The 26,951-nt window shown below is 47.3% G+C and overlaps 2 protein-coding genes across 3 annotated transcripts in view; both read left to right on the top strand.

Annotated features, from left to right (window-relative positions):
- Positions 1-11,614, top strand: part of TYRO3 (TYRO3 protein tyrosine kinase) — a 41,638-nt gene extending 30,024 nt beyond the window's left edge. For both annotated transcript variants that reach the window (XM_068193462.1, XM_068193463.1), the window contains 7 exons: positions 165-245; positions 1,899-1,991; positions 2,703-2,824; positions 3,132-3,241; positions 4,682-4,841; positions 6,188-6,324; positions 9,167-11,614. In XM_068193462.1, the coding sequence (XP_068049563.1) occupies positions 165-245; positions 1,899-1,991; positions 2,703-2,824; positions 3,132-3,241; positions 4,682-4,841; positions 6,188-6,324; positions 9,167-9,542 (1,079 nt within the window). In that variant the 3' untranslated portion in view covers positions 9,543-11,614. The remainder of the gene's footprint in view (positions 1-164; positions 246-1,898; positions 1,992-2,702; positions 2,825-3,131; positions 3,242-4,681; positions 4,842-6,187; positions 6,325-9,166) is intronic.
- Positions 11,615-23,551: 11,937 nt separating this feature from the next.
- MGA (MAX dimerization protein MGA) overlaps positions 23,552-26,951 on the top strand; it is a 56,285-nt gene continuing 52,885 nt past the window's right edge. The window contains exons 1-2 of the mRNA XM_068193454.1: positions 23,552-23,984; positions 24,994-25,109. The gene's annotated coding sequence lies outside the window, so the exon portion shown is untranslated. The remainder of the gene's footprint in view (positions 23,985-24,993; positions 25,110-26,951) is intronic.

Here is a 26,951-nt window from a genome sequence, read left to right as displayed (position 1 = left end):
GACACACACGTGCTGAAAGCTGGTATCTAGACCTGCAGAATGAAAAATGGAGCATTTCTTATGGGTACTCAGCTTCTTTGCCAGTGACCCCTGAAGTGAACCTTCTGTGAATCATACTTTCTTAACAAGAAGCTGTTCCCTCACTGCCTACTCTGATTTTACAGGGGAGTTTGGGTCAGTTCGAGAGGCCCTACTGAAGCAAGATGATGGCTCTTTCCAGAAAGTGGCAGTGAAGATGCTGAAAGGTATGTGGGAGCAGGGCTACCTGAATTACTTAAGAAAAGAGAGCTTGGAAGGATTAAATGTTCTCTGTCCTATTCTCAGCAAATATCCCCTAGTGCTCTTTATTTCTCTGTGAGCTTCCCGCTCAGCCACTCTACCCATGTTGTCTCCCATCCCCTTCATATTAGTCCTTTTGTAGTGGAGCTCTTCAGGAAAGGACCTATACCACCTGGTTGCTTCTACAGCATGTAGCATGTGGTGGATGCAACCAAAACCACTTCATCATGTAGCACAGACAGTTCAGACAGGTCTGCTCTGCCCTAATAATTCAGCAGTGAAAGAACAGTATTCCTGCAAGCACATAACCTAGAATAAACAGAAGGGTGTTTGGGCTGAATGCAGTGACAAGCTAACTCATCTCAGTCAGCACATTTGACTGAGCAGTCCAGCTCCCTTCTGATTTGTCATTTGGTGAGTGTATATAACAAAGACAACTAACAGGCAGAAGTCTGTAACAAGAACAGCAATTAAGAGATAGGTATTAATTAAAGGAAACATGCATATATGTGTGCTTATGTATGTTAACCTATGTTATTTGATCCTGTTTGCCTGTAAGGCAGAAATTAACTGTGACTGGCTGAAAGCAGTCACACTCGCTTATCTCTGGAGCTCAGTTTGCTGTCACAGAATAACAGCTTGTACTAAATACACTTAGTACCATTCTAGTGTAAATTGTATCATTTTATCCAGTTTCAACAATAATTCTAATCGGTTTGCAAGCTTTTGTGTAGTCAGAATGTCTCCCTTCAGGCATCTAACTTAGGAACAATTTGTCAGCCTCTAGAGGCACCTTCCTTTCTTCACTGACTGTAAAAAGGGAATCTCTTTTTGTCTTCTGAATTATACTGAAATTACTTGCCTAAAGTAGATAATGTGAACACTCCCCTACAGGTCTGAGTCTGATCTTGCAGCAGGATTGGAGAACTCTTGCTGAATTCAGCAGCAACGGTGGTGGAAGTAGTCAGCTGGGATACTTCTTGATTATATTGATATATTTCCAAAAATCTAGAATCATAGCAATGAGAAATAATTTACTCCAGAATTTTGCTGGTGCATATCACTGCTGAATTTGGTCCAAGCTGTTCAGTAGTGTGGTTATTTAAGAAATCTTCGCTCTAGCACCTTGTAAGGCTCAATCATGCTAAGAGACATAAAAGCATTTATCTTTCATGGCTTCCTTGTCACAGATGAATTGGGCCCTGCTGTGCCAGTCATGGGCTCTGGGCCATCTCCTCAGTTTCAGCATTTTCTTTCATTTGCATGACGTCTCTTCTCCCTGACATTTGTAGTTAAGTTCTTTCACCTAATTAATTCTTACATCTTTAACCCCCACACAGTTTGCACAACTTCCAGGGAAATTTTTTATTCAAAAAAGAGCTGCTAACCAGCGGTTCTTTACTCTGCCAAGAACCAATTTACCAGATGTCCCTGATATGTGCTTACTGCTGCTGTCCCAGGAGAGAGTGTCAGGCTCTGCTTTGTTGTAAAATGGCTTATCTAGCTAAAGGTCTGAGAAGATGTGCTGTGCCACAAAGAACAAGCTTTTGGCAATCATTATTTGTAAAGCCCCTTGGAGCCACCTACAAAGAAAGAAAACTTACAGTCACTTTTTGCAGCGGACATCTTCACCTCAACGGACATTGAGGAGTTCCTGCGAGAAGCTGCCTGTATGAAGGAGTTTGACCACCCTCATGTCACCAAACTGATTGGTAAGATAGCGCTGCTGCTCATGCCACAGAGCACCTCCTGTTCCTGCATTACCTCACACAGCCTCACTCTCCCCAGCAGTGCTAGTGCAGCCTCCTCTGTGCTGCCTGGAGTCCTGCGTAGGTCAGCACTGCTCCTTCCCAGGCCCCAGGGAGTTGGAGTGTGTTTAATGCTCCCCACACCCACCCTCACACATCAGGAACAGCCATCTCCTATTTAAGCTGGTTCTTTGGTTCTTGCAAATACATCAGGGAGACTTTGGCTGGCTGAGACGTGTCTGAACTGCTGTGAAATGTGAACAGGTGGGCAGGTAGGCTATAAATAGGAGGAAGATTGTGCCTTTCCAAAATACTGAGTAAGAAGCAAGACATTCATGGGTAAACACTTTGGAATGCAGGTATTTTCCATAATTTGGAGATTGCTCTGCAGTGCCTGGGGTTGGGGCTCTCTGGTCTGGAGTGATCCTAGAAACATTTATAGTTGGTCCTGCAAGAAGAGCTGAAAGACCCTAGGCTCTTAGTACAGCCTCTGATGCAAACAGGGTTAGAGGCATCGTAGCAGCACCTGGCATAAAATCATAGAAGCTTGGAGCATGGAATCTACCCACCAAAACTGCACTCCAGATCTGTAAGAGGAAAGTGCAGCAGCCTGTAAGATTCCTCCTGGGAATAAGCTGTTTGCTAACACCCCTTTGCTGTGTGTGTCCTCATCAGGAGTCAGTCTACGAAGCCGTCCCAAGGGCCGTCTCCCAATTCCCATGGTGATCCTGCCCTTCATGAAGCATGGAGACCTCCATGCTTTTCTGCTGATGTCACGGATTGGGGAAAACCCATTTGTAAGTCTGTCTTACTGTAGAATTCCTTCTGGGAGGTTAGGGATTTTCAGAGAATGTATTTGGAGCAGCTCAAGATTGGTCTCCCAAAGGCACTGGCAGGCGATTGGATTTTAACACCAGAGGAAGTTGTGAGATGTGATCTTAAAGTATTTCATTCCATGCATGCTGGGGACCAGCTCCTCCATTCCATCCCATCCTCTCCCTGTATTCCACATCCCTGCTCTGTAAAGTGGCAGTAGACCTTGCAGTTTTGTCATATGTGCTTGAAAGCCTCTGGGAATAGAACCTACACTGTTATTTCTTGCAGAATTTGCCTGTTCAGACACTCCTCAAGTTCATGATTGACATTGCCAGCGGGATGGAGTACTTGAGCTCAAAAAATTTCATACACAGGGACCTTGCAGCTCGGAACTGCATGTAAGTGATTCATGAGTTTTGAGAGAAAAGGAAGACCAGAGTGGGTGAGGGAGGGATGAAAAACGTTTTGCATGACAGAAGTGTGAGGGGTCCTGTCTAAGAATTCTGATCCTTGCCTTAAATGACAATAGACATAGGGGAGTCATGGTCATTGTGGTGGGCTGTGTGGTGGTGCTGCTGGGAGCGGGGAGCAACTCCTCAAGTCTCACTGATCTTTCAAACAGACCTTTTTATAATGAGCTTTTCTACCATTGGTTTGCAGATAGAGTTTCATAGAGTTGATTACAATATGTGTTTGTAATTAGCCACTCTAGTGGTTATGTGTCAGCATAGGCTATTTGTTCCACAATATAAAGTAACCAGCAGGAGGGAATGGGTTTGGCTGTGTTAGGAGAAAAGAACTTTCATTGTATCATGAAGTCTGTATTTCTGGTATCTATTTTGAGGACTTGATTATCACAATATAAGAATTGTAGTTTCCTTGAAAGCTTGTGGAGAATGCCTCTAAAAATATTTGCATGCTGAACACACTGTATGATCCCACTTCACTGTTCTTGACACTAAACTACCTTGACTGCTTTGAAGGAAAGAAAAGTCCTTTTTTTATCCTTTCCACTCTGCTTCTTCCCTGAGAACAGAGTAAAGAACAGCTCATTGTGACAGCAGAACTCTGCCTCTGATCAAAACCACAACAGCCAATAAAATCCAATCCACAATGAGACACAGATTTCCAAAGGCATTTCAATGTCCAGATGTACAGACAAAGAGCCTGATAGTTATGATGAAAAATGATGGGTTAGCCTGCTTTGGCATTTATGAGAAACCCATACTGATTTTCTATTTTCGTAGACGTCCTCCAGAGGAAGCTGAATGCCTGTTTCAGCACATCTTCTGGGGAGTGAGTTCTTTATGAGGCCTGGGAGCATGATGTGTTTGTGGCCTTTACTTGGACTATCTGCCAACATGTATAGGTTTAAGTGGGTGACAGAGCAATTCAGTCTATTAACCAGGCCTGAAGAGGAGATGTTGCAGATCTAGCAGTTCAAGCAATTTTAACAGGCAGTCTAGGCAATCACCCTATGATTTCTTTATTTCCAATATGGGGTGCAGGCCTTAGTGATAGCAGTGAGCATTGCAGATGTCCTCTGATAATCTTGGAAACAGAAACTATCTGAGTTTGCTTTGTCTAAGACACTAGACCATCTAAGCCTAGACACTTCCTTAGTAATGATTAGTTCCCTGTTAGTCTGAAGGAACTAGTTAGAGACCACTAAGTTATTTCACTTTGGTCACCAAGTAGATGAAATCATTCTCCTTTTGTGTAATTCTTGGTGAGCCATATACCTTTTTTTTTTTTTTTTTTTTTTTTTTTTTTTTTTTTTTTGCCAGAGGTAGCCAATAAATGCTTTCCTTTCCTCAACTGTGAAAACTTTCCCGTAGGTTGGATGAGAACATGAACGTGAGTGTTGCAGACTTTGGACTTTCTAAGAAAATCTACAGTGGAGACTACTACCGCCAGGGCTGTGCCTCCAAGCTGCCAGTGAAGTGGCTGGCTCTGGAAAGTCTGGCTGATAATCTGTACACAACGCACAGTGATGTGGTGAGGTTTGCTCCGGTGCATTGGGGACCACTTGTATTCCTGCTGGAGTGGAGGAATCCCACTGAGGGTGGGAAAAGGCCCTGGTGGTAGGAAAAGGAGTTTACCTTGTTTTTGAGGGATGATGCTACTTCTGCCTTGGGTGCTGTCAGAACTCAAGGCTAAAAATATATGAGAGTGGTTAATGGCAAAAGACATCAACCCTTTTCTTCTTGTTGTCCTTTTCTGCTTTATTTTTCAGTGTTTACCCCATCCTCTTCTTCATCTTTCCCCTTCTCCTCTTCCTTTTCCTCTCTTTATGCAGTATCTTCTCCCTTATTCTTTTTCCTTTCTCTTCTGCCTGACAGTTTGAAGGTGACATTTGAAATGGTGTGACCCACGCACTTACATACAAGTACCATGCAGCAAAGGTACTCTGTGCTGCAGAAGGCATTGGTGGAACTCCGTAGATCTGAATACATCGGTGCTTAGACACTCACCATACCTTTGCCTCTGGGGAGCAAGGCTAAACCCATTCATCTGAAATTGTTACTTATTTTCCTTTTGGGATAGTTTTTTTCTGATACCATCTTCCCTCTTCCTTGCTGCCTTTTGATCTATTTTCACACTAGTTTTGTCCTTCAGTCCTGTGGTCTTGCCTTTCCGGTTATCCCTATCGCAATGTCCTTGCAGAGATAACCAAGAGTGCCTTGTAATATGGCTGCTGAGTTGCCCAGCAATTGCTGCATCCACTGTAGACAGGGTTTAGTGATTGGCAATCACTAGTTCGGACAGTTTACAACAAACATTGGACAGTGGTTTGCTTATAAAAATAATAATATTTTGCACCTCACAAACCTTGCAGTTTAGTTGAAAAGTACAAGTACGGCTGTGCAGTGTAGAGCAGAAAAGAATGTGAGCCATAAGTAGTTTGTTCCTTGCCTGGCTTATTGGCTAAATTCTGCTTTCATTTGTGCCTGTACATTACTAGAAACTCAGAATCTGGTGAAATGAATTAAGAAACTGATTTGTGAGCCCCAAACCAAAATCTTCTTCTACCTGGGAACCAAAAAACTGATACAACATACCTTAAAGAACATAAGTGAAAGGTCTGCAGGTGGAAGACAGGAGCAGCTCCCAAATCTTCCCCTGCTCCACTGCAAGATGGGGCTGGATAGGACCTTCAGCTGTCTCCTAAGATGATGTGCCAGCATCATATGGGTCATTTCTGTTTTCTAGCTAGAGTTTGGATAGTCCTTGCATCTCTGCTGCTCAGATGACATTACCCAGCACGGTCTGAGCATACTGAAACCAAGCCCAGTGAGCAGGGAACGGTCTGTTCACTTGTTCTGTGTGCTGTTCTCTTTCAGTGGGCATTTGGGGTGACCATGTGGGAGATTGTGACCCGAGGGCAAACCCCTTATGCTGGCATTGAGAATGCAGAAATCTACAACTACCTCATCAGTGGGAACAGGCTGAAGCAGCCCCCGGAGTGCCTGGAAGATGTGTGAGTACTTCCTCACCCTGCTGACATGATTTTTTGAGAAATTTGGCTTGCTGGAAGGAAACAGAGGCAGCTGGCTGGGATGCTGATCTGAATTTCTCCACTTTCCAGTACACAGAGCCATTCACTAGAAAGTCCCTGGGTTAGCTACTAGATATTCTTTGCTGGCAGAGCTCCCAGGACCCTGTGGTAACTACACAAGCAGCTAACTTGGCTCAATGGTTTCAACAGTGTCAACATTAGCAGTTCTTGGCTTTGTGGAAACTGTAATTGTGTTTCCAGAATCACTGAACCCTGCCTTCTCAGGCCAACATCTGAGCAAAGGGATGAGTTCCATGGCACATCCTGAAGGCTGAATAGAGAGGCAATCTAGCAAGACTACAAGGAAACTGGATTGCAGAGGCAGTGGCCTGCGTGTGTCTTTCAAAGCTTGGCCCAATTTTCAAATTTTGATCTACTACTCTCAGAAATAGCAGGCTGAAAGAGAAGAGAGCAGATGGGACAAACTAAAGCTGTGTAGATCGGTGTCCCACCTTAAATTACATCTAGGAACAAATCCAGGACAATCTTGAAGATTCTGGTTGCAGACATTTTCAGACTTACAGGAGGCACCTAGATAGTCCACAGGGCAGCAGGCAGCCACATGCTGCAGCCTGTGCTCCTGCCTCAATCCTGCTGCCAAGGGATCACTCTTGGCCAGCAGGTCGCAGGAAATGTTTGCTCAGGAACCCTTCTTCCATGGGTGGTGGTTGGAGATTCCTGGTCTCCTCACATGGGGCTGGGATCCCTCAGGGAGTGTCACCATAATTTATCCCGGGTAAAAGCTTGCCTTGCCTGGACAAGGTGAAATCATTTCACTGAGGGCCCAAGCAAGGCTCTGTTTTCTGTGTGTTGTGCCCAAAGCAAGATATAACTATAAGCACTGATTTTAGTGGTCTAAGACCTCTTTCCTCCCTCTTCCCTCCTGCTCTGATGGTGGATTATTTAATGTAGTTGCTTTCTCCTTTTCCTTTTTTTCTACATAGGGAATAATCTGTACTCATGTTACTAAAGCTGAACACTTTTATCTTCTCAGCAGTTCATTTTAACTTTTACTGAGTATAAATGAAAACATTGTTATGTCACTGCCTAAATTAATTACATGTCTGCATCCTGACTGCTCTGAGGAGCTTTAGTTCCAAGCTGTGGAGCTTATGGCTGTAAGATGTTAGAGAAGCAGAAAGTAGAGAAGAGACTCAAAAACCTACTAGATAGGCACTGGAGAAAAATCCATCAAAAACTATTGAAAACCATTGTCTTGTGAGGTGCTTGAGCTACAGGTTATTGAGACCTGAGAAAATACCAGAAAGATCTCACTACATGCTCACCCTCAGCTTACAGGCTTTCCCCAAGTGTTGCTCCTGGATTCTGTCAGGCACAGGGTACTGGGGCAAAGGGGCCTTTGGGCTGATTCAGGACAGCCAGTGTTTTTCTACCTTTCCTTCAAATGGATTATTCTGATGGACAGCAAAGGTAAAAGCAAGTATTTAATTTGGTTGCACAGAATTGGAAGTTTCTGTTTTATCTGCAGCATTTATAATAATTTCTACTGTTTGTGAGGAATGTAAATCAGGATTAAGACAACTGAACCATAGAAGTTTTCTGTAAAAGTAGTGTGAGATCAGGAACGGTCTTGTAAATCTGATCGCAAGGAATACAAAAAGTAAAATAAAACCCATCGTGAAATGCTTTATTTCCCAGTAAAGGCCATATCAGATTTTTTTCCATTTACAAGTTCAACTGAGGTTCATTTGTATGCAGTGTTTTTCAGCGCCAGCACTGTGCTTTGTTCCTGTTCCCTGCAAAACTGGCAACAATAACACCATAGGAATGCAGCTGCCAGTCTTGTGGGTGATGCACAAAGAGGATCAGGACAATGGCTCTGGCCATGCTCCAGCGCAGCACTCTGGCCGCAGGCCTGGCCAGCGGGAGGGCGGCCAGCGCAGACGCTGAGCTGCAAACCCGGCCACAGGGCAGGAGAGCTCCTCTGCCCTTGGCCAAGCATGGGCCACCAGAGCCAGTGATTGTGTCCTTGCTGGCTCTGGGGCAGACAGAGCTGAGGTAGCTGGCGTTTGACCACAGGAGGAAGGCTGCAGAATGGGACCTGAACATGTCTTCTGCACCGAGGTGGTACCTTTGTAGTTGAAAGGCCATTTCAGCATCCCTCTTCGAGCACTGGAGCTGTTGCCCATTCTTTAACAGCCCTCTCAACAAACCCAGTGTGCCTTCTTCCAGTCCTGTTGACAACCTGTCAGGCAGCAACAGCAGCACACTTCCCTTACTCTGGGAGCTGAGTTAACATGGCATGAAAGAAAGGATACTCTGGAAATAACATGCACCTCCTGGAGTTTGATCTTGGTTTTCTTCCTGTGATTTATCTTCCCTTGAACTAGAATTTGGAGGGATAGCTTCAGCTGAGGCAGAGGTTGTGAGGGTGCTTTTTGTGAATAAATTCAAAAGCTATTAGTAGGTGATGTCACACTCAAAAGTCCTATTCTAGCTCCCTAGAGACAGCAGAACAAGGGCTTTACCAGGAAATTCAGCATACTTTGACAGGGCTTTTGGGTTTTTGATACCATCTAAGTAACATTTTTGACCAAAGGGAGAATGCCCTTGAACATGGGAAGAAATAAGAAATTAGACCCATAATGGCCATCCATGCTGTGTCACCTGTGCAAGGCCAAAGCTGACAGATTTTGGGGGAAGTGTCTGTGTTTTTTAAGCTTCACTGCCCAGACCCCCTGTTCAGAGTTGCAGGGCATGGCTGCTCCACTTCTCAGTGCTCTTGTCTCTCTCCGTTTTGCAGCTATGATCTCATGTGCAGATGTTGGCATCCTGAGCCCAAGCTACGGCCCAGCTTTGGAGTACTCCGGTCCCAGCTGGAAATGATTCGTGGGAGGATGTCCACGCTCTCTTCCAGTCAAGATCCTCTGTATGTCAACATTGGGAAGGACAAAGAGGCGTCTGCAAGTGACCCTGCCCTGCACGCCTCCTTTGGAAATATGGATGCTGAAGAGACTGTTGCTGGGGCAGCTGCTGCTGTCACAAGTGACTATCGCTACATCATGAGCCCCTTGTGCCTTGGAGATGATGCTGAGGGTGAAAGGCATGCAGATGGACAAGAAGGGGAGGACAAAAGCCTTCTGTGTGAGCTAGAGACAGAAGGAGAGAAAAGTTGCTAGCCTGTACATAGCAATGACACTCTGCTTCCCTGGGACTGGATGTGTGCAGCATGGTGCTGTGTCTCCTGGGGCTCTGATGCCAGATCTGGAATGGCTTTGAACAGCACTGGCCAGGGCTCTTGGGCAGCTTCTGTAGCTTTCACCACCTGTGTGGGCTGCAGTGGCAAATAGCTTGGAAGAACTGCAACCCAAACAACCCCTTGGATTTGGGGAGGGAGGCAGTAGGGTTACAGGTTGACCACAACATGCTGAAAGGAGTTCAGAGCTAAGGCAGCAGTCAGAGCCTGTGCTCTGCTTCTTCTCACTGAATGCTGGAGCAGAGCTGAATCCACCTTCTGTTCAGTCAGTGCTTGCTCTTGTGTAGATGTTGTCTTCAATCCTGGCTGTGTGACTTCGGGACTGATACCCCTGGAAACTCTAGTGGGTATTTATATTGTCATTCAGGACAAGAGGGCAAAATTCCCCTCGTGTTCACTCAGCAGTACTGCCTAGACTTGTTGCCTACCTCAGTGGTTCTCAAACTGATCAGCGGATCTGCTCCTACCCAGCACTGAATTTGAACATCTGGCTCATTTCATGCAGTGACATTTGCCGCTTCCTCAGCCCAGGGCTCTTTTAAGAGTTTCAGACGTTTTGGTGAGCAAAGAAATTAGAAAAAAAAATGAAAATCCAGCATTCCTCTTCTCCCCATGTACCTTTTTTTTATGTCTTTCTTTTTCTTCTGTTTGATGCCAGTTCAGGCCTGACTAGACTTGCAGCTGACATTAAAATGCAAAGGGAGGGAGAGCAGCTGGCTTGTGTGAGGGCAGAATCCAACTTCAAAGGAATGGAAAGGAAGCAGTGTAGAGAGGACTTAACAGCAGTATGGGGAAACAGTGTTAATTAATACTAAGTGCTGCCCTCCAGGAGAGGAAGAAGACTGAGATACAGAATGACAGACTTGTTCAGCTTCAGCAGGAGCGGGATTCAGCATTTGCTTCAAAGTTGGATTCTTTCAATCATTCTCTTTATTAGTCTTATGTCTTCTTCAAATAATGAAGAACTGTAGCTGCTAGAGTGACATGTGAAATCAATTTCAGGAAGATTTGTGTTGAGGGGAGGGATCAATTGGAAAATTTCTTTCGGAAGAGAGAGGCCTCATGATGAAAAAGCTTGAGAACCACTGGCCTTCCTATTTGTGAGGCTTTCTGGCATGCTGTAAAAGTCACATAAAACATGGAGTAATATCACTGCAGCCTTCCAGACAGGGCAAAATTAATGGGTTTGCTCTTTGGGTTTTGTTTTGTTTTCCAATCAGCATGTCTGACTCACTGTAACTGCAAGTGGTTGTGTGGTTTTTAATAATTTAATATTTTACTGTAAATCAGCATTTGTTTTGTGCGGTGGTTCCCAGCAAGGAAGTGCAGTTACATCTTACTCTACTTATCTAAAATATTTGTTAGATCCTAATTTCTCTTATTTTCACTGCACTGAAAACTTGGCAGTATTTCTTAGGATTCCACATTGCACTTCCTCAAACTAATACCACAAATGTCAGCATTTGCTGAGTTGGCAAAGGTGGGACCAAAAAGTCAAATGAGATTGCAGACTTTGTATCAGAACACTCCACCCTTCAATTCTCAGTATTTGCTTATTGTAAGGTCAGGGTCTAAATATAAAATTCAGGTCAAGCTTCAGCCCTTATGAGAACCCTTCCTAGGGAAGGGGAATTTCAGCCTGGGACTTGAGCATGGGTCCTTTCTGTTAAGTTTCTGACTGAATAGAGATGTCCCAGAGGTGTCTCCAGAAATTCAGTATGGTTTCTCAGTCACAGATACAAATTTTAACCCTGTACTGCCTGGGGTGTAAAATGGTTTCTCTTCACTTAGCTGGAATGCTGTCAATGCAGGGGAGAAGATAACACCTAACAAATGGTAACAAAAACCTGTGCAGTGCACTTTTGCAGTGAGGGCAGAAGGCTACACTCCCTGCAGCTGCCTAGGAAGTGCAGATGTACATATAGACTCTAACTCTGGGAAGCATGTCTTTAGTTTTTATGCATTTTTTAATAATAAAACCTGTACTGTGTTTGAGTCCCAGCCTCTTAACTGTGGCAGAACGTGTGATGATACTCACTGTGTGGGTCATAGTCAGCTCCAGCTGAAAGTCGTCTTTCTTCTTTCACCAAGCATGATTGAGCTACTTCTTGGGGCAGAGAACATGTTTGGCCTGCCCAGGTGACAGTTACTCTGCATTGCTCCAGCCTTGAGATTGTGAAGGCCAAAATCTGATGTGCAGGGGCCAGTGGTTCAACAAAGAGAGGCTTTGTGGCCACCACTCTGCAGGAACCTGGGGAAAAGCCCTTTCTGGGACGTGGTGCTTCCTACCCAGGAATGCGAGACCTTGGTTTCAGTTCCTCCCCGAAAATTGTCACGTGCACCCATCCAACTACTGGCAGTGCTCTCAGTGGAAAAGAGGTTTGGAGGAGGTGGGTAAAATTCAGCTCCTGACTCAAATGTTCCAAGCACAACATAAAAGAGCCCCTGGATTTCCAACTTGCAGAGAAGAAAAGGCGTACCTCACGCTTTTATTCTTCACAAGCAAACAGCACGCTGCACGCCCTCTGCCTGCAGCTCACACAGAGAGAAGAATGATGGGAAACGGCACAAGCACTCACCCCCCATCTGCAATGCAGGAAAAACTACTTCCAAAGCATGAAGCAGCTGATTTTGTTAATATTTTAAGGTTCCGGTGCCCAGTTATGTCCCTTAGATCTGTTTCAAATTATTTAATCCTTTTGCATAAAAGCCTGGACAGACCAGGTACAAATGCGGCTGTGTTGTGGGTGGGAGAGGCAACACCAGAAGAAGAACTAGTGAAAAAAGAGGGAGGGAAGGAGATTTTAAAATGGGGACAGATGGGATGAGCTGTCAAGAGGGAGTCAGAAAGCAGAAATGTGAAATTTCATATATGACATTCCAGAACAGAGATGGCATTGCCTCAGCTGGGACCAAGCAGGTGTCTGAGGTGTGGGTTGGCTGTGTGTTTTGTTAAAGGATGAGGTGCTCTCTCTGGTCCAGCCCAGGTGCCCTGCAGTATTTTGCTCTCAAATCACAAAGAGGCTGTACAGAGCTGCCCTGGCCCTGCGTCTGCTTGGAGACAGCACTGTGATCCTGACCCCAGGGAAGCTCCAGACTAACAGCTCTGATTTAGTCACCAGCCTGGCACACTGTTTTCCTAATTAAACAAAATGTTTCTCCCACAGCCACCCTTTTTTTCCACCACCCCAGTACAACAGTGCAGCCCTCCCATCTTCCCAAGCAGAAACCCTCACCTGGTCTACTGGGGCAGTGGGATATCCAACATCTGCACGTTTATGCTGAAGCACCTTCTGTCCCATATGGGTAAGCCTGACCACGCTCCTTCATCCATATCTCCCTGAGACAGGGAGAGACAGGATCTCCTTCTTTTTAACAGAGGCTCGGGCCACGTGGGGCAGTTACCAGCTAAGTTGTGAGGCAGCATGACTCCACAGCACCTAGCCAGAGCACAGCAGAAGCCCACAGCACTGCCTATGTTATATAGGAGTAGTTAGTGCAGGAGGAGACATGCCCCTGCCACCTCCAGTGCCAGGGCTGACTGAAGAGCCTCAGCTGGGCTGTGCTGGCAGCTCAGCCTGCCAATCCAGGGATGCTGCAGCCTCGTCTGGTACCTGATCAGTGTGGGGAATGGTGTGTTCAGGGCTGGCAGCTCAGCAGATGCTTGCAGCGAGTGCATGGATATACTTTGGAGCTACTGCACAGCTACACTGGAACCAGCCACCCTCCTTCTTGACCTGTGTTTGGAGGGAAGTGTTGAAGTCTTGACTCTGTAAAAACACTCCCTAGAAGTGAAATGCAATTAATTTTGAGTAAAAATCTGAGTCTTGCTGACCAGTGAAAGGAACAATATTTGCATATAGATGTTTTCCTGATTTACATTCTATACCTTGCTGGTAGTATTTATCCTTCCCTGATGCTCAGCAATCACCAACTTTTGCAAATGTCTTATTTTTTACCAGGGATTTCTCTGAGGAACCCTCATTGACAGTCCTAATTTTATACTGATTTGTTATTTCACACCTGATGCACTCCCTTAAAATAGCAAGTTATTCTACAAACCCTGGATTCCTGTAGATTTGGATCCAGTGGGTGATTGCAAACTCTGGGTGAAGCTTGCCCCTAGTTAAGGTTCTTACAAGACCTTTTCCCTTGGTGGGGTGTCTGGCATCTAATACTCATTGAATTTCCATCTGCAGTGAAGGTACTGATGTGGAAGTAAAAAGATCTGCCACATGCAGACTTTTTTCAGAAAACTTGTAGGAACTTAATTATCCTTCAGACCTCAATCTTGCCATTGCATTTGGCTGAAATAAAGCAGTGGATTCAAAAGCTATTAGGGCCAACACGTGCAGCTGGTGATCAGAGAGCCCTGTTACCATGGGAAACAGAGCTAGAAATCAATTACTTAGTCCAAGAACAGAAAAGACTGATGGACATGGGTTTTGATTGCATTTTCTGTCATATAAAGGGAATTCAGTGTCAGTATGAATCAGACTTCAGTCACTGCACTGAGGTCTAGCAACAACAAAGATGATTGACTCCTCACTTCCTAATTACGCCATGGATCCTCCAGCTTGAGGCATGCCAAGCCAAGTCATTCCCAACTGCAGTTAGGTGAAACGGAACATCTTTTGGTTCTATTTGACAGTAGGACTGAAATTAGGGAACAGGTATTTCTGCAGCACAGAAAGTATCTAAACAGCTTTTGTTTCCTCCAGTTTCTTTTCACTGGCTTGAAATAGATCTGAAAGAAACGTGAGATCCCAGGAAATAGACAGCACTTGTTGATTTAAGCTTTGCTCAGTTCAGTATAGATTTTATAGAACTGGACTGGTTTCCAGAAGAGTCTCTAGGAGCTGGCTCTTGCCAGCATGTGGTGTAAGGAAGCACAAATTCGTGACAAGGAAAGAGAGCTTGCATGCATAAATGATCCAGCTGGAGTACAGGAGATTGCAGCACGTACTGATCAACATACAGTGCCAGTAAAAGGTGACAGAAAGGGGAAGCTGACAGAAACAACGGGTCATTGAAGAGCAGCAGACTGCACACTGCAACGTGGCAGTTACTGCAGCAAATTCAGAAGGTCTCTTCTCTCTTAGTTAATATATAAGACAATGATCCTGGCTGCTACCCTGTCATTACCTGAGCTGCGTGGGAGACTGCTGCTGCCTCTCTACTTCTGCCAATGAATGCCTCTGCGACAGCGACTTTTGCTTGTGTGACACGGTGCTAGCCAGAGCAGAAAGCCCTGTGGTCACTCGCTGCTGCCTCTCACTGTTCCTTCTTATTAAATTACCTTTAAAGAAGCTAAAAGCCCCCAAGGTTCACATTGCTAGATGATGTAAAGCAGCATGCCTCCCCAACATCAGGCAAGGTTCAGAGCTAATTAATACATTTCCTGGTATTATTTGTCTACAGAATCCCTCTTCTTACACAAAGATACACAAAGAGAAAGAGGAGCAGAAATACTGTGCCGACATGTGGCAGGGTGAATGTAACACCACAGCAGGGTATATGAGGATGGACTGGGCTTTAACAGCCTTTTGGTGACCATGAACCTTGTACCTGAGCTGCAGGGTGTAAGGGCAAAGGAAGATGGAGACTTGGGGATTATGCAGGGGACCCAAACTGCATTCCAGAAAGAAGCAGACACTTAGCTGTTGCCAGAAGCCCTGCGAAGTAAAAAACCTCATGTCAAATCTGAACTTCAAGCCTTAGCATTTCATCAGACAGTTGGGGCAGTTTAAGACCCTCTCCCCAGTATTTGTTTGCTCTATCTGCTGTAACTGGGGACCCCATCAGCCAGGACCAGCAGTGCTGGTACTGCTGAGGGTAGTGAAGATATACCTGATGATGCACAGAAAAGGATGAAGCACAGGCACATGTTTCTACCAGCACTGCTGAGGGGGTGGAAATCTCTGGCAGAGCAAACAGCCGGTGACTTCTCACACTCCCTCCCCCCATCTGATTCACTCCAGCTTGTCTGCCAACACTCCCAATTATGCCAATGCACTTCCATTGAAACTGATATGCTGGGCTGTACCTGAGGCAACGATCAGGCTCACTATGCAAAATCTTTTCCATATTTTCCACCTATTGATGAAGTCTCCCTGGGTAACCACTGAAATTGATCAGGGCTGCTGCCCAACCGGCCAGTGGGTTTTTTTGCAGGCATCATCAGGCAAGGATCCAAATGAGAGGGGCTGAACCTATTCATTTATGGCAGAAATTAGCATGGCTTGGTATTTCTCTCTTTCCTTTCATAATATACTCCACAAAATATTTCCAGTCTGCTGAGCTCTAGGGTAGGGAGCTGCAGTGCTGGAACTAATGACACAGTTCGCCCACAGGGAATTTTTGGGGGGATTTATGCTCACACACTCTTGTATTGTAGTCTCAGTGGAGCAGACCTCATCCCAGAAGCCTCCTGCACTGCAGGTCTGAACCACCCATTGCTGATAGTGGTGTAAATCTGTGAGAAATGCACTGAGATCATCAGATCAGATTTCTGGCATGAAAATAGCACAACTCAGGGAAGGATGTGGTATGTACCTGGAAATGCACCCAGTCTGCCTATACACCATGCCCTGACCTCTCCTGGGTGAAGATGATCTGCTGGGATGACGTTGGTTTTCTTCCTTGAGCCTGTTCAGCTGCTGAAGCATTATGTAGCACTGCTGAGCCCTGATGCTGATCCCACAGCAGGGGCACTGCGCAGCAGCTCACGGAAGTCCAGGGGATGATGCCGTCACAAGGCTGGCAAGAATTCAACATCATGATTTGCAGCTTGCCTGTTTATCAGAAATCTGTGAATGTAGAAAATATGCACTTTCCTTTGTTCCAGGACGGCTCTAGAATTTAATGAGAAAAAATTAATGGATTTATTTTCTCAGTAAACATCTCACAGAACATCACTGACACTGAATTTGGCAAATAAAGAAAAAGCTGTTCTTAACACAACGTTAGAGCAAACAGGCATTGAATCTTAAAGAAGACAAGGCTTTCTGTGGTCTTGCCATACAGTAGCAGGATGAGGTGTATCTGTATCTCTTCCACAACTCTTTTCCTGAACCTGCTAGGACAGATGGAAGCAAGGCACTGCCTTGTTTTCACCAGGTGTGGTCAAAGGGCACAATATGCCTTTCCCTCAGTGCAGATGAACCCACAGACAATGGCTTCTGTTACAGCAGTTTCTTCTCACTTGAACTCTTGCTTGCAGGGAGGATGCTGGAAATAGGAGCAAGCCTTGGGGTCCCTCATGCACAGAAAAGCCCAGGGAAGCCTGAAGTAAGCAATCCTGAGGAAGTTCGGGGATCAATTCCATTTTGCAGGACCAGAGAGAGGTCCTGCAAAGACCTCTGCTCCAGAGAGAGGTCAGAGAGGGCAGAGATGGGATAATGTGCCAGTTGGGGACATTTTGTAGTCTCTAGCATGACATTTGTGTCTCAGAAATGCCAGTCTTCTCTCCTACAGAGCAAATTGGAGCTGCTCTTGGGACTTGTATAACAGCAGACTTTGCCTGATTTTTAAAATCCCTCGCATTCGTTTTTTATAATCCTAAGAAATATGCCCAAAAAGGCAATTGAACATAGGCCCTTCAGAAAGCTGAAGTCACTTAATGATCTGCAGGTCTATAGGGGAAACCTTTCCCAGCATGTTCTATTTCCCCTGCAGCTCTCCCTGCTGCCTGCTCAGCCATGAAATCCTATTTTGCATCCCACAAAGGCAATTTCAATACCTCCCTATTGGCCACACTCTCCTTCCTGTCCCTGCCCCAACTCAGATTGAGAACAGCCATCCTGCCTGGCTTGGGGCATCCCCAGCACCACCAGTAGCCCCTGATCCCCACTAACACTTACACCCACAAGGATGCTGTGCGTGACCAGCCAGATCCTTCCCCTTGCTCACCAATTCAGAATCTTTGTCACCATGCTACTGAATTGTTCTAAGGGTCCTTGGAAGCAGGCACATTTCTTGAAATGGCCTCAGTGCTTTACTCTGCTTAGTGACCTTGCTGGTGAACAGTGAAGGGTAATCCTGTTTACGTTTCTGATTTTTTTTTTATCGTGATTCAGTTGTCAAGAAGGAGTAGCAGATTGCTGAGTGAGAGAAAATTCTATATTCTAGCTCCATACAGTCTAAGAGTTGGGAGATTTTCCTGGCCAGAATTTACCTCTGCTCAGTTTTATCTATTGACTCCTGCAAAACTACAGGAAGCAACTGAAATGAGAATTTGGCTCCAAACTAGTAATTTTTGCTTGCATTGACATTCAGCATGCAAAACCTGATGAGATTTCTGGATGCAGATTTGGTGAGCTGCCCCATGAAGCAGGCTTGTGAGGGATGCAGAAACATCTTCAAGTGCCAGCTCTCAGACCATACAGAGTTTGTTGCTTGTTTGTGCCCTAAGCTGCTTGTGCAGTGTTTTGATGTGGTTATGTTGTTTATCAGCAGCATCTATGAAGAAATTGCGTATTTGATAATTGCCTTGTCTGTGCCTTTTTAGTAGCTTCTCTGGAAGCATTTCAGTGAAATACATAACATGAAAACACTGACTTGAAGTGGACACCTTAGCATGTCCTTGTTTTAGATGAGGATGCTGCATTCATAGTGATTGTCCTGACAGTCCCTTCTCACACTGACTGGGGGAGTTTTGACTGAGGCAAGGCTGGGAGATGGGCTGTGAGAATGCATCTGCTGCTCACAGGCTACCCAAGGGTCGCCAGTTCCCAGACTGGTGAGGAGCTGGACTGAGGAAACCATCCCTGCCTAAATGGGTACAGCACAAGCAGCAGGCTGCTAATGCTAATGTGAACATGCTCTGACTGCACTGCTCACTGATGCAGCTGTAGCTTTTTGAGCAAGTTTCCTTGCCTCAGGCCAGACTCTGAGAGCTGGTGCTCTGCTGCTGGGTGTCTGAGCTGGTCTCTGCATTGCATGCCTGCCTCAGGAGCTTTATTTTTCCTTTGCATCAGCCTCAGAGGTAGGGTGTGGGTAGTAAACAAGTGCTTAGGGCAGCGAGTTGCTTTGAATGGCAAAACTGTCCACCCTGCTACTTAGTCCTGCCAGGGCAGCGCTGGGGCTGGGAGACAGGGGAGGGGAGAGGGTGACCTCATGCTCAAGTGGGACAGCTGATACCTTGAGCTCCCCTCAGACACCCTTGGGGAGGGCAAAAATTTTGCCACTCAGACACCACTGGGAAGGGCAAAATTTTGCCAATGCGTGGGAGCCTCTAGATGGTCCGCAACGGTCTAAGAATGGTTTCCAACCCACCCGGAAAACCTGTGACCCCACTGCTCTGCCTCTGAGCAGCACCCCAGCGCCTGACGCCTGCCTCGTCCCTTTCCCCGACTCCTCTCTCTCCCTTTTCCTTCCTCCCTGTTACCCAGCGGGTAGGCCTCCCGCTTTGGGGAAAGTCGAAGGCCTTGACCTCAGTATGCCAGTGGCAGTCTGGGCTGCAGGGGCAGGGCTCTGCCTCTTGCAGGAGGGACGAGCTGTGCCTGCTTCATGTCTCCTTTCACCGGGAGAGGCTGCAGGGCACGGGTAGAGTCTGTCTGTTAGATCTGTAATATCGTTTGGGGCTCCCAAAACTGCTTTAAATGAGGATGTTGCAGCATGAGAACTACTGGCTTCACATATCTGAGAAATCACCACCATTTTCAGTTTAAAAGGAAATAATTCTAGGAGCCAGGGAGAGGCTGGGTGCTGTCAGGAAGTTCAGCTAGGAGCGCTGGCATCGGGTGCCTCCGCGCCGCAGCTGCTTTCGCACCGCTGCTGGCAGACATGTGCAAGCGGTTTGCAGCTGGAGCTTCCTGCCAGGGCTCCAGGACAGCTCCGTGCTCACGAGGATGACGAGCGATCGGCGTTTGGGTTCCCGCGGCGCGAGTGCGGCCGTGGAGGAGCCCTGGGACGCGGGGGGATGGAGGCACCCGATGGCCGCGCCCGCCCGGGGGGCCCTGGGGCGCAGGGCAGCCCCCGCCCCCTCGCACGCCGTGCCCCCCGCAGCACTTCAGGGCAGGTTTGTGCCCCGGCCCCCGCCCCCATTTGCTAGCGGGACGCGGGTCGATGGCGCTGCGATAGCGATCTGACCCGGGAGCTGCGCCGGCAGCCTCCTTCCTCGGGCCTTGCGTGGGGGAAGGTTTAACCCCTCGCGTGCGGTGTCGCCCGTCACCGTGAGGAAGGGGCAGCCCAAGGCCTGGGGAAGGTGGGTTTGAACCATTCGGGCAGGAAAGGGTTTGTTAGGCTGCGGTCCCTTGAAAACGGGAAAAGGAAGGAAAAAAGGCTGGTCTCGGCTAGGCTTGTGGCAGCAGAAGAGGCAAAACTGCGGCACACAAAGCAAGTTGGGAAAGACAGCGAGGCTGGAAAAGCTCCGCCGGGCTGCTCCCTTCGGCGAGCGATGGCCTTTGGCCAGATCCCAAAGGTACCTTGTGCCCGTTAGGAACTCGCCTACAGCAAGAAAGCCAAATCCCAGCGTCTCATCACTGATGCATTCCCGGGGGCTTTTTGCGCTCAATAAACACCGTGCCGGGAGTAAATTGCAGAGACGCGCCGGCGCCAGCAGCTCCCCTCTTGTGAGCGCTGCCGAAGGTCTCCCAGCTCTCTGTGGAGTGACTGAAGTGAGGAGCTAAAGTGCAGCCTTGTTTGAGCCCTGCCTTCTTTGGGCTGGGGAGGGCAACAGCTTGGGAATTCGGTGGTCTCAGCTGTCCCTGGCCCTCGTGGAGGGAAGCTAGGAGGGTCCCTGAGAAGGAGAGGACTTGGCCACCTTGCAGTCTTGTGTAAAAGAGAGAGCAGAAGCCCAGCCTCAGAAGCACAGGCTCCTGCAGGTGTCCAGAGACAGGAAGACTTAAGAAGGAAGGCTGCGAGGAGGAACAGTCTGAGGCCTCGATGAGATCTCGGGGGGTTTATCACATCTGTGAAACAAAAACAGCAATAAAGTTAGGGGCACATCTTCTGCTTTGCCTGCCATTTTTCCTTGTCGAATTATTTAAAAAAACCTGGACAGACTTTCCTCCCAACCTTACCTCTCCAGTCCCAGTGGCTAATTCCTGGTCTCTGGCTTTGGAAAGAACCTTTCTTGCTGTACAATTGCACTGTGATATGCAGCTCTGGTGACCGGTATAAAGGGAAGGTTCAGGTTTGAATTGTGACGAGGATGCACAATAGCAGCAGCTCCAATGTAACCAAGGGAAACTCTCAGAAAGCAACCATCATCAATGAACCCTTTCCATGTATTAAGAAGGTCATTATTTGGAATGCAAAATCCATGCTGCAAAGCTAGTAAATGTCAGCTTCACAATTATCTCAGCGATCTTTATCTGGTTCCCATGTGTGTAACGCTGATTTCATGAAAAATTCACACATTATTTTCTTCATATGGTCCTGACTTGCTCAGTGCCCAGGAAGTTGCATCCTTAATCTGACATTTTGCAGGCTTTGAGTGATTGATTAAAGCATTTACATAACATATTTCAAACATGAGGGTTGTGGTGGTTGTTAAATGCAATTATTGTCATTTAAATGTAATTATTTTTAAATTTTGATTAATTATAAATGGATATTATTAATGGGAGAACAAAATTTGTTTATAGGGGTTTGATTTCTACAGTCATCAGGAATAAACAGAGCAGGTAATGAGTTTGGCAATAAAATGCCAGCCTTAGGCATAGACCAGATTTAGCACCACCCTTTCTCTTTGTATCACACTTCCTTCCTCCCACAAGCTCAGCCCACTCAAAACCTGTATAATCTTATAAAAGGATATGCCTGTTTCTGCTCAGTTTTTAAAGCCTTTATTTCCTAAATATGCTCCTCGGTGGGAACAGTCCTATTGGATTTCCAGGCCCATTTTATCAGTCTTAATGGGATGGGTGGGGATGGAAGAGCTGGAAAAGTTGGCTGTTGATTTCAAATGAAGAGGCCCACAGTGAACGATGTGTGAACAGGAGGGTGGAGAGAAATGGGATAGTGAGTGGGAGCCTCTGGGTAAACAGATGATGTTGAGGAGCAGTGTGGTCCCCGGGCAAACAGGCCCCTGGAAGAACAGGTACTGACTGCTCTTTCTCCATTTCCCCCTTTTAAAGGTTTTATTCAGAAGGGAAAGGAGGGGGAGAGGAGGATAATTCTTTTTCTTGCTTATTTAAGGTTCCTCAATCTCTAATGAACTTTAGTTTCCCAATACTTAACTTAAAAAAAATAGCCAACAAACAAAAGTTTTTTTCTGCAAAACCTCACTTGTAATTTGGGCATCTCTATTTCAAATGATATGTACATTTTTAAAGTTAAGACTTCTCAATCTTTCATAGGAACTTCTTCAACACAGCAGTTGTGAGATCTACCTCTTTCCAGTAAAGGATATTTTTTTCACTTAGAGACCAAAATAACAATTTTTCTTTTTTTCTTTTTTTTTAGCTGTAGCACGCAGTTGGCTCATTTCTGTGATGTTCACAAACACCATCAGGTTTCCTTCAAAACTACTCTAGTCATAATATCTTTTCCCCCTGAGAGATTATCAGACTTACTTCCCTTCCATGTGTTATCTTTTATTTTGCCAACTCCAATATCTTTGATTGTCTTGGCATTACTTCTTTATCCTTTTATATGTTTGCAACATCATTACAGTTAATGTCAAACAGTAAATTTTATTTGGGTGACGTTTCCTCTATTTGGCCTATTAACTAAAACAGATCCTGCAGCTGGGAATTGGGCACTTCATCCCTTAGAGCAGCAGGAATTTCAAAGAAGCTATCCCTCAGTCAGCCCAGAAATTCCAAAAAGACAGGTCCTAAGTCCACCAGTGCTTTCTCCATTGACACTCAAACCCTTCTGAACTTCAGCTGTAAGACTGTAAAAGTGCAACAAAAGTTTATGTACCAGTTAATGTATCTGTAACCTTTGTATACAGATTCCTCAAATACAGTCTAAGACATGAGGGAAGATATCTTTGATCTTAGTGATCTGAGAACCAACCACTCAATTTGGTATCAATTCAACACGAAGTTCAATTTTGCAGAAATATGAATCTTTGTCGAATGAGACACTTCCCTTTTTATATCCCTCATGGACTCCTCAGCCATATTGTCACACATTCTCAGTAATGTCACAATGCCTGGGGAATGCAGATTGCTGCGATGACTGAGCACCTTTCAAGGCCAAGACCTCCAACACAGAAATTTCAGCCCAGGGCTACATTATGGTGCTGTTTGCCACCAGCTTTTGTTTAAATTTCCATTACATGGGACCTGGCTTTACCTTAGACAACTTGAGATTATTTTTCAAGACTGCACAGGAAGCCTGGCCTTCCTCATTGATGCAGCTGCTGCCCTCGGTTTCAATTGCCACACAATTCAGCCAACCTGCACACGTCCATGCTGCCCAGAGCTCATGGGGGTTTCCGTATTTTTTTTTTTTTTCAATCAACATTTGTTCCATTACTTAATTGTATACCAAATACAGACTTTCTGGATAAGAGTCTCCAGAATCACCTTTTGCCTTAACCATGCAGGGCTGTTATATTTAGAGGTATTAGTGAGTACGTCCCTATGCTGATGAGCTTTTATTTAACTCTTTCGGCTCACACGTAGCGTCCCGGTAAGTCGGGGATTGGTGTGAGTGCTCGACAAACACTCCCGTCCCCGGGAGCCCTGCCGGGTCCGAGAGCCTTGTCCCAGCGGCAGTAGCACCCGCAGCGTGGGAAATCCTTCTGAACTCCAGCATCGCTCCGTCGGCGTTCGCTCGTAGCTCCAGCTACCGCCAGAACATCGCAGTCCGCAGCACACGAGCCCCTCTTCCGTGATTTACAAATGCGGAAGGCGAAGGAAAGACGAGGAGTCCCGGGAAGGCGCTGCAGGCGGCCCAAGACATCGCGGTGCCGCGGAAGGAGCGCGCCCGCGGGGCCGGGGCCGGCGTGGCCACGGGAACGCGCTCGGGGAGCGGATGCCCCACGGGAAGGGCGCGCACGCGGCGCGGCCACGGGAGGCGCTACCGCGCGACCCCACGCGCGAGCGGCGTGTTATCCCTCGCGCACGGCCGGGGGAGGGGCGGGAAGGGCGTGGCCGGCGGCGCCCCGGGAGCGGAACTGCGTCGGCGGGCGGCTCCGGCCAATCGGCGGCGCGCCGCTGGCGGGGCGTCGCGAGGCAGCCGCGCCGCGCGGCCGCCGCCGGACCCCGTTGCCCCCCGCGCTCCGCCCGCGCGGCCGCGCTCCGGCACCGGCCTCGCGGGGGCGGGAGACGAGCCGGGGGGAGCGGCCGGGAACGTGCGCGGCCCACGTGATGGACCGCGGCGGCCAATGAGGACGGCAGGAGGTCGCGCGTGGCGGGCGAGGGCCGCGTGGGCCGGGGCGTTGCCGGGCGGCGCGCGGAGTCAGGTAAGAGCCGCCCGCCCCCCCCTTCCCTCCTTGGAACTTTTTCACTCGAGGTGGCGCGAGGCGTGCGCGCGTCACGTGAGCGCGGCGGCCGCCCAATCACCCGCGCGCGCGCCGCCTGTCCGCGCGCTGCCGCCGCGCCCGCGTTTGAGGCGAGGGGGTCGCGCGCGGGACGGGGACGGGGCCGGCGGCCGCGCGCTCCCCTCGCGCGCCCCCGCGCCGCTCTGTTCGGGGGTGCGAGCGAGCGGGCGGGACCCGGGGGCGCGGGCAGTGGGTAGCGGCCGGCGGTCACCTGACCGGGGGGATTGTTTAAAGGGACCGAGCGGCATCCGGGCTCTCCAGCGGGAAGGGTCGGGTGAGGCCGGGCCCTGGGCAGCTGCCGCTGCTCCCTAATCCATCGCGCTCCGAGGGACCGGCCCCCGGTGGGGGCGTGGCCGGCGCCACCTATGACACGGGGCTGGAGCGCCTAGAGAGCCTTTCCCGGGAAGCGGCCCCCGTGCCCCCTGGGCGCCAGAGGCCGGCGGGCTGGGCGGGGCCGGAGCGGGGCCCCTCGGCCGGGGGCGGGGCGGCCCGCAGGCGACGCGCGTGCGCCCCGGCACGTCGCGGGGGGCGGCCGCGGTGGCCCTCGGTGGCCCTCGGTGGCCCTCGGTACTGCCCTGTTTGGAACTGCTCGTACTGAGCTGATGAGTTTGGGAGGGAGTCGAAGCGCGAAGGCGAGCTCCGTGAGGAGTAGCTAGGCACGAGGGCCAGCGGCTGTTTCAGAAGCCCGGGGAGATGAGTGGCTTCCCAGTATGTGGTTGGAGCGTCTTGCCTGACTCATTAAGATGTCAAATCTTGCACAACAGTCACGCTGCCTTGCTCCCGACGTGAACTGTGTGAAGGCATGGGCCGTGTGTAATCGCACTTGATGGGATGGGCTAGAGCCCCGAAGATTTGAAGTTGCTGCAGACTGAAAACCGAGGGCGGTTTAAAGAAGAGGGGCAGGCTGAAGCTTTGGTCTTGTTGCTTGCAGGTGTTCTGCCCGATGCAGCTGCAGCACCCTTTCAGTGCCCTCAGGCACAGTGTCTTGTGAATCTGTACAGGGAACTGGAAAGGGAAATTGATTCTGCTTCAGAAGTGTTCCCATAGGTGAGCGTTTTTGTACGTCTTTTTGTAGGGAAAAAAACACATATTTCTTAGGCCTGGTGGAGATGGGCAGCAGTTCGTTCACTTCTGTATTTCATCCAGCAGCAGATGGCTGTTAACCTCACCCATTGCTGGCTCAGTATTGGTGCAGATGCTGTTTTGCCTGCCATGGGGGAAAACGTGCAACTGGAGGAAACCACTTGTGAATAAACTTGTTTGGTTACCTTCCAGGAAAAGGAAAAAAAAGGAAATTCTTTTTGACTGTAGGCTGCTTCTTCATTTATACGCAAATCCACTAGATCGTTTGTGAAGTTTGTGGTTGTTTTTAAAAGCAACCTTAAGAAATGGGAAGTCCAAGACATTTTCCTTACACAACGAAATGGGCCTCTGCCTGCTGGAGTGAGAAAAGAGCTCTTCTCTGTGAGAAGGCTGTTGTCTGTTTGCTGTTTCATAGACAGCAGAGGATCTACAAAAAAACACTCAGTCATGGCATGTGCATAGGGAGCAGTGCCATTAGCTGTGGCACCAGCAGGGCTTTCCTCTTGTCTTATCCTTCCATAACTAAGGATGTGTTGTGCTGTGTTGGTTTGCTTTTTTGTTAATCTTCCTTATGACTGGGTAACCTTAGAACAAAGAATCAATCATGGTGATGGTGGAGTTGCTCTTCTCTTTCCACACAAAGGTGGAATGTACTTTCACTGTTGGATTTTGGCTAGTTTTAGTACCTGGGATAAATCCTTTGCTGAACTGGCTAAGGAAGAATGCAGTGAGAATGTTATGTGAGAGAAGGATGATGAAGGTGTGTCATAAGAAGAAAGCAACCAGAAGAAAGCTCTTTTGTTTTAATTATTTTTTTAAATCAAGCCCAAAACAGAAAGGCATTAAAGGAATGTGAACAGCATAAAAGAGAGAAAATGAATGGGAGCTAGATAAAACCTATTTACAATAAAAATGCATTCTTTGTTCTAATCACAATGCCAGGAAAAGCCAGTTTGGAGAATGACAAGACTGTGACCCAGATACTGTTAAACAAATATTTGTGATGTTGGAATTGTGCTGTTTTACTAACTCTTGTACAGTGCTTTCTGTTAATTTGGTGTGGTCTGCCTGACCACAGGGTAAGTCAATAAACAGTAATGAAGAGGGATATAAACCCTGGAGCACATCGCCAATGGTCTGGACTTGAATTAGTGTCACTTTCTTTTTCACCTTAAAAGGGGAATACAGGTTCCTTGGCATTTCTAACTTGCTGAGCCATTGGTGACTGTAGAAATGAGTATTGGTATAAAATAGCTGGATGAGTAGGATAGTCCTGAACTCAGGTGAGGGCTTTTTATTTGCCTTTTTTTTTTTTTTTGTTTTGTTTTGTTTTGTTTCTATGATGTGGACAAGATCCCCAGCTGAAGATTCATGTATATGATAAATGTTCCTCGTGATGGCCATAAAGGGACTGAAATTCATCAAAATGGTGCTATTCCTGCTGATTATGTCTGGTTTCTGCCAGTGCTGCATGGCAAAAAGCATAAAGCATTGCTTTGTTGTTTTATTTTGTGATTTTTGGTAGTTGAAATAATAGTATGTTAAAAAATACAGCATTCATTGAATGTATGAGTAATGGGCATATCACTGACTGATGAAATATGGGTGGTAATGTAAAATACATTAACCTAAATATCAAATGTTGTATACAGATAAAAAAGAGCATTTATTATTAGTTAACTTTGGCTTTTCCCCCTGGCCTCTCACCAGTGGTTCATTCTTAACAGAAATCACAATCATTTCTGTTGGAAAAGACCTCCAAAATCATGGAATCCAACCTTTGACCCATCACCACCTGTCAACTAG

The sequence above is a fragment of the Anomalospiza imberbis genome, chromosome 6 (assembly GCF_031753505.1).
Source record: "Anomalospiza imberbis isolate Cuckoo-Finch-1a 21T00152 chromosome 6, ASM3175350v1, whole genome shotgun sequence".
NCBI lineage: Eukaryota > Metazoa > Chordata > Aves > Passeriformes > Viduidae > Anomalospiza > Anomalospiza imberbis.
Note: the sequence above shows the minus strand (reverse complement) of the source record. Positions and strands in the feature narration are given on the sequence as shown.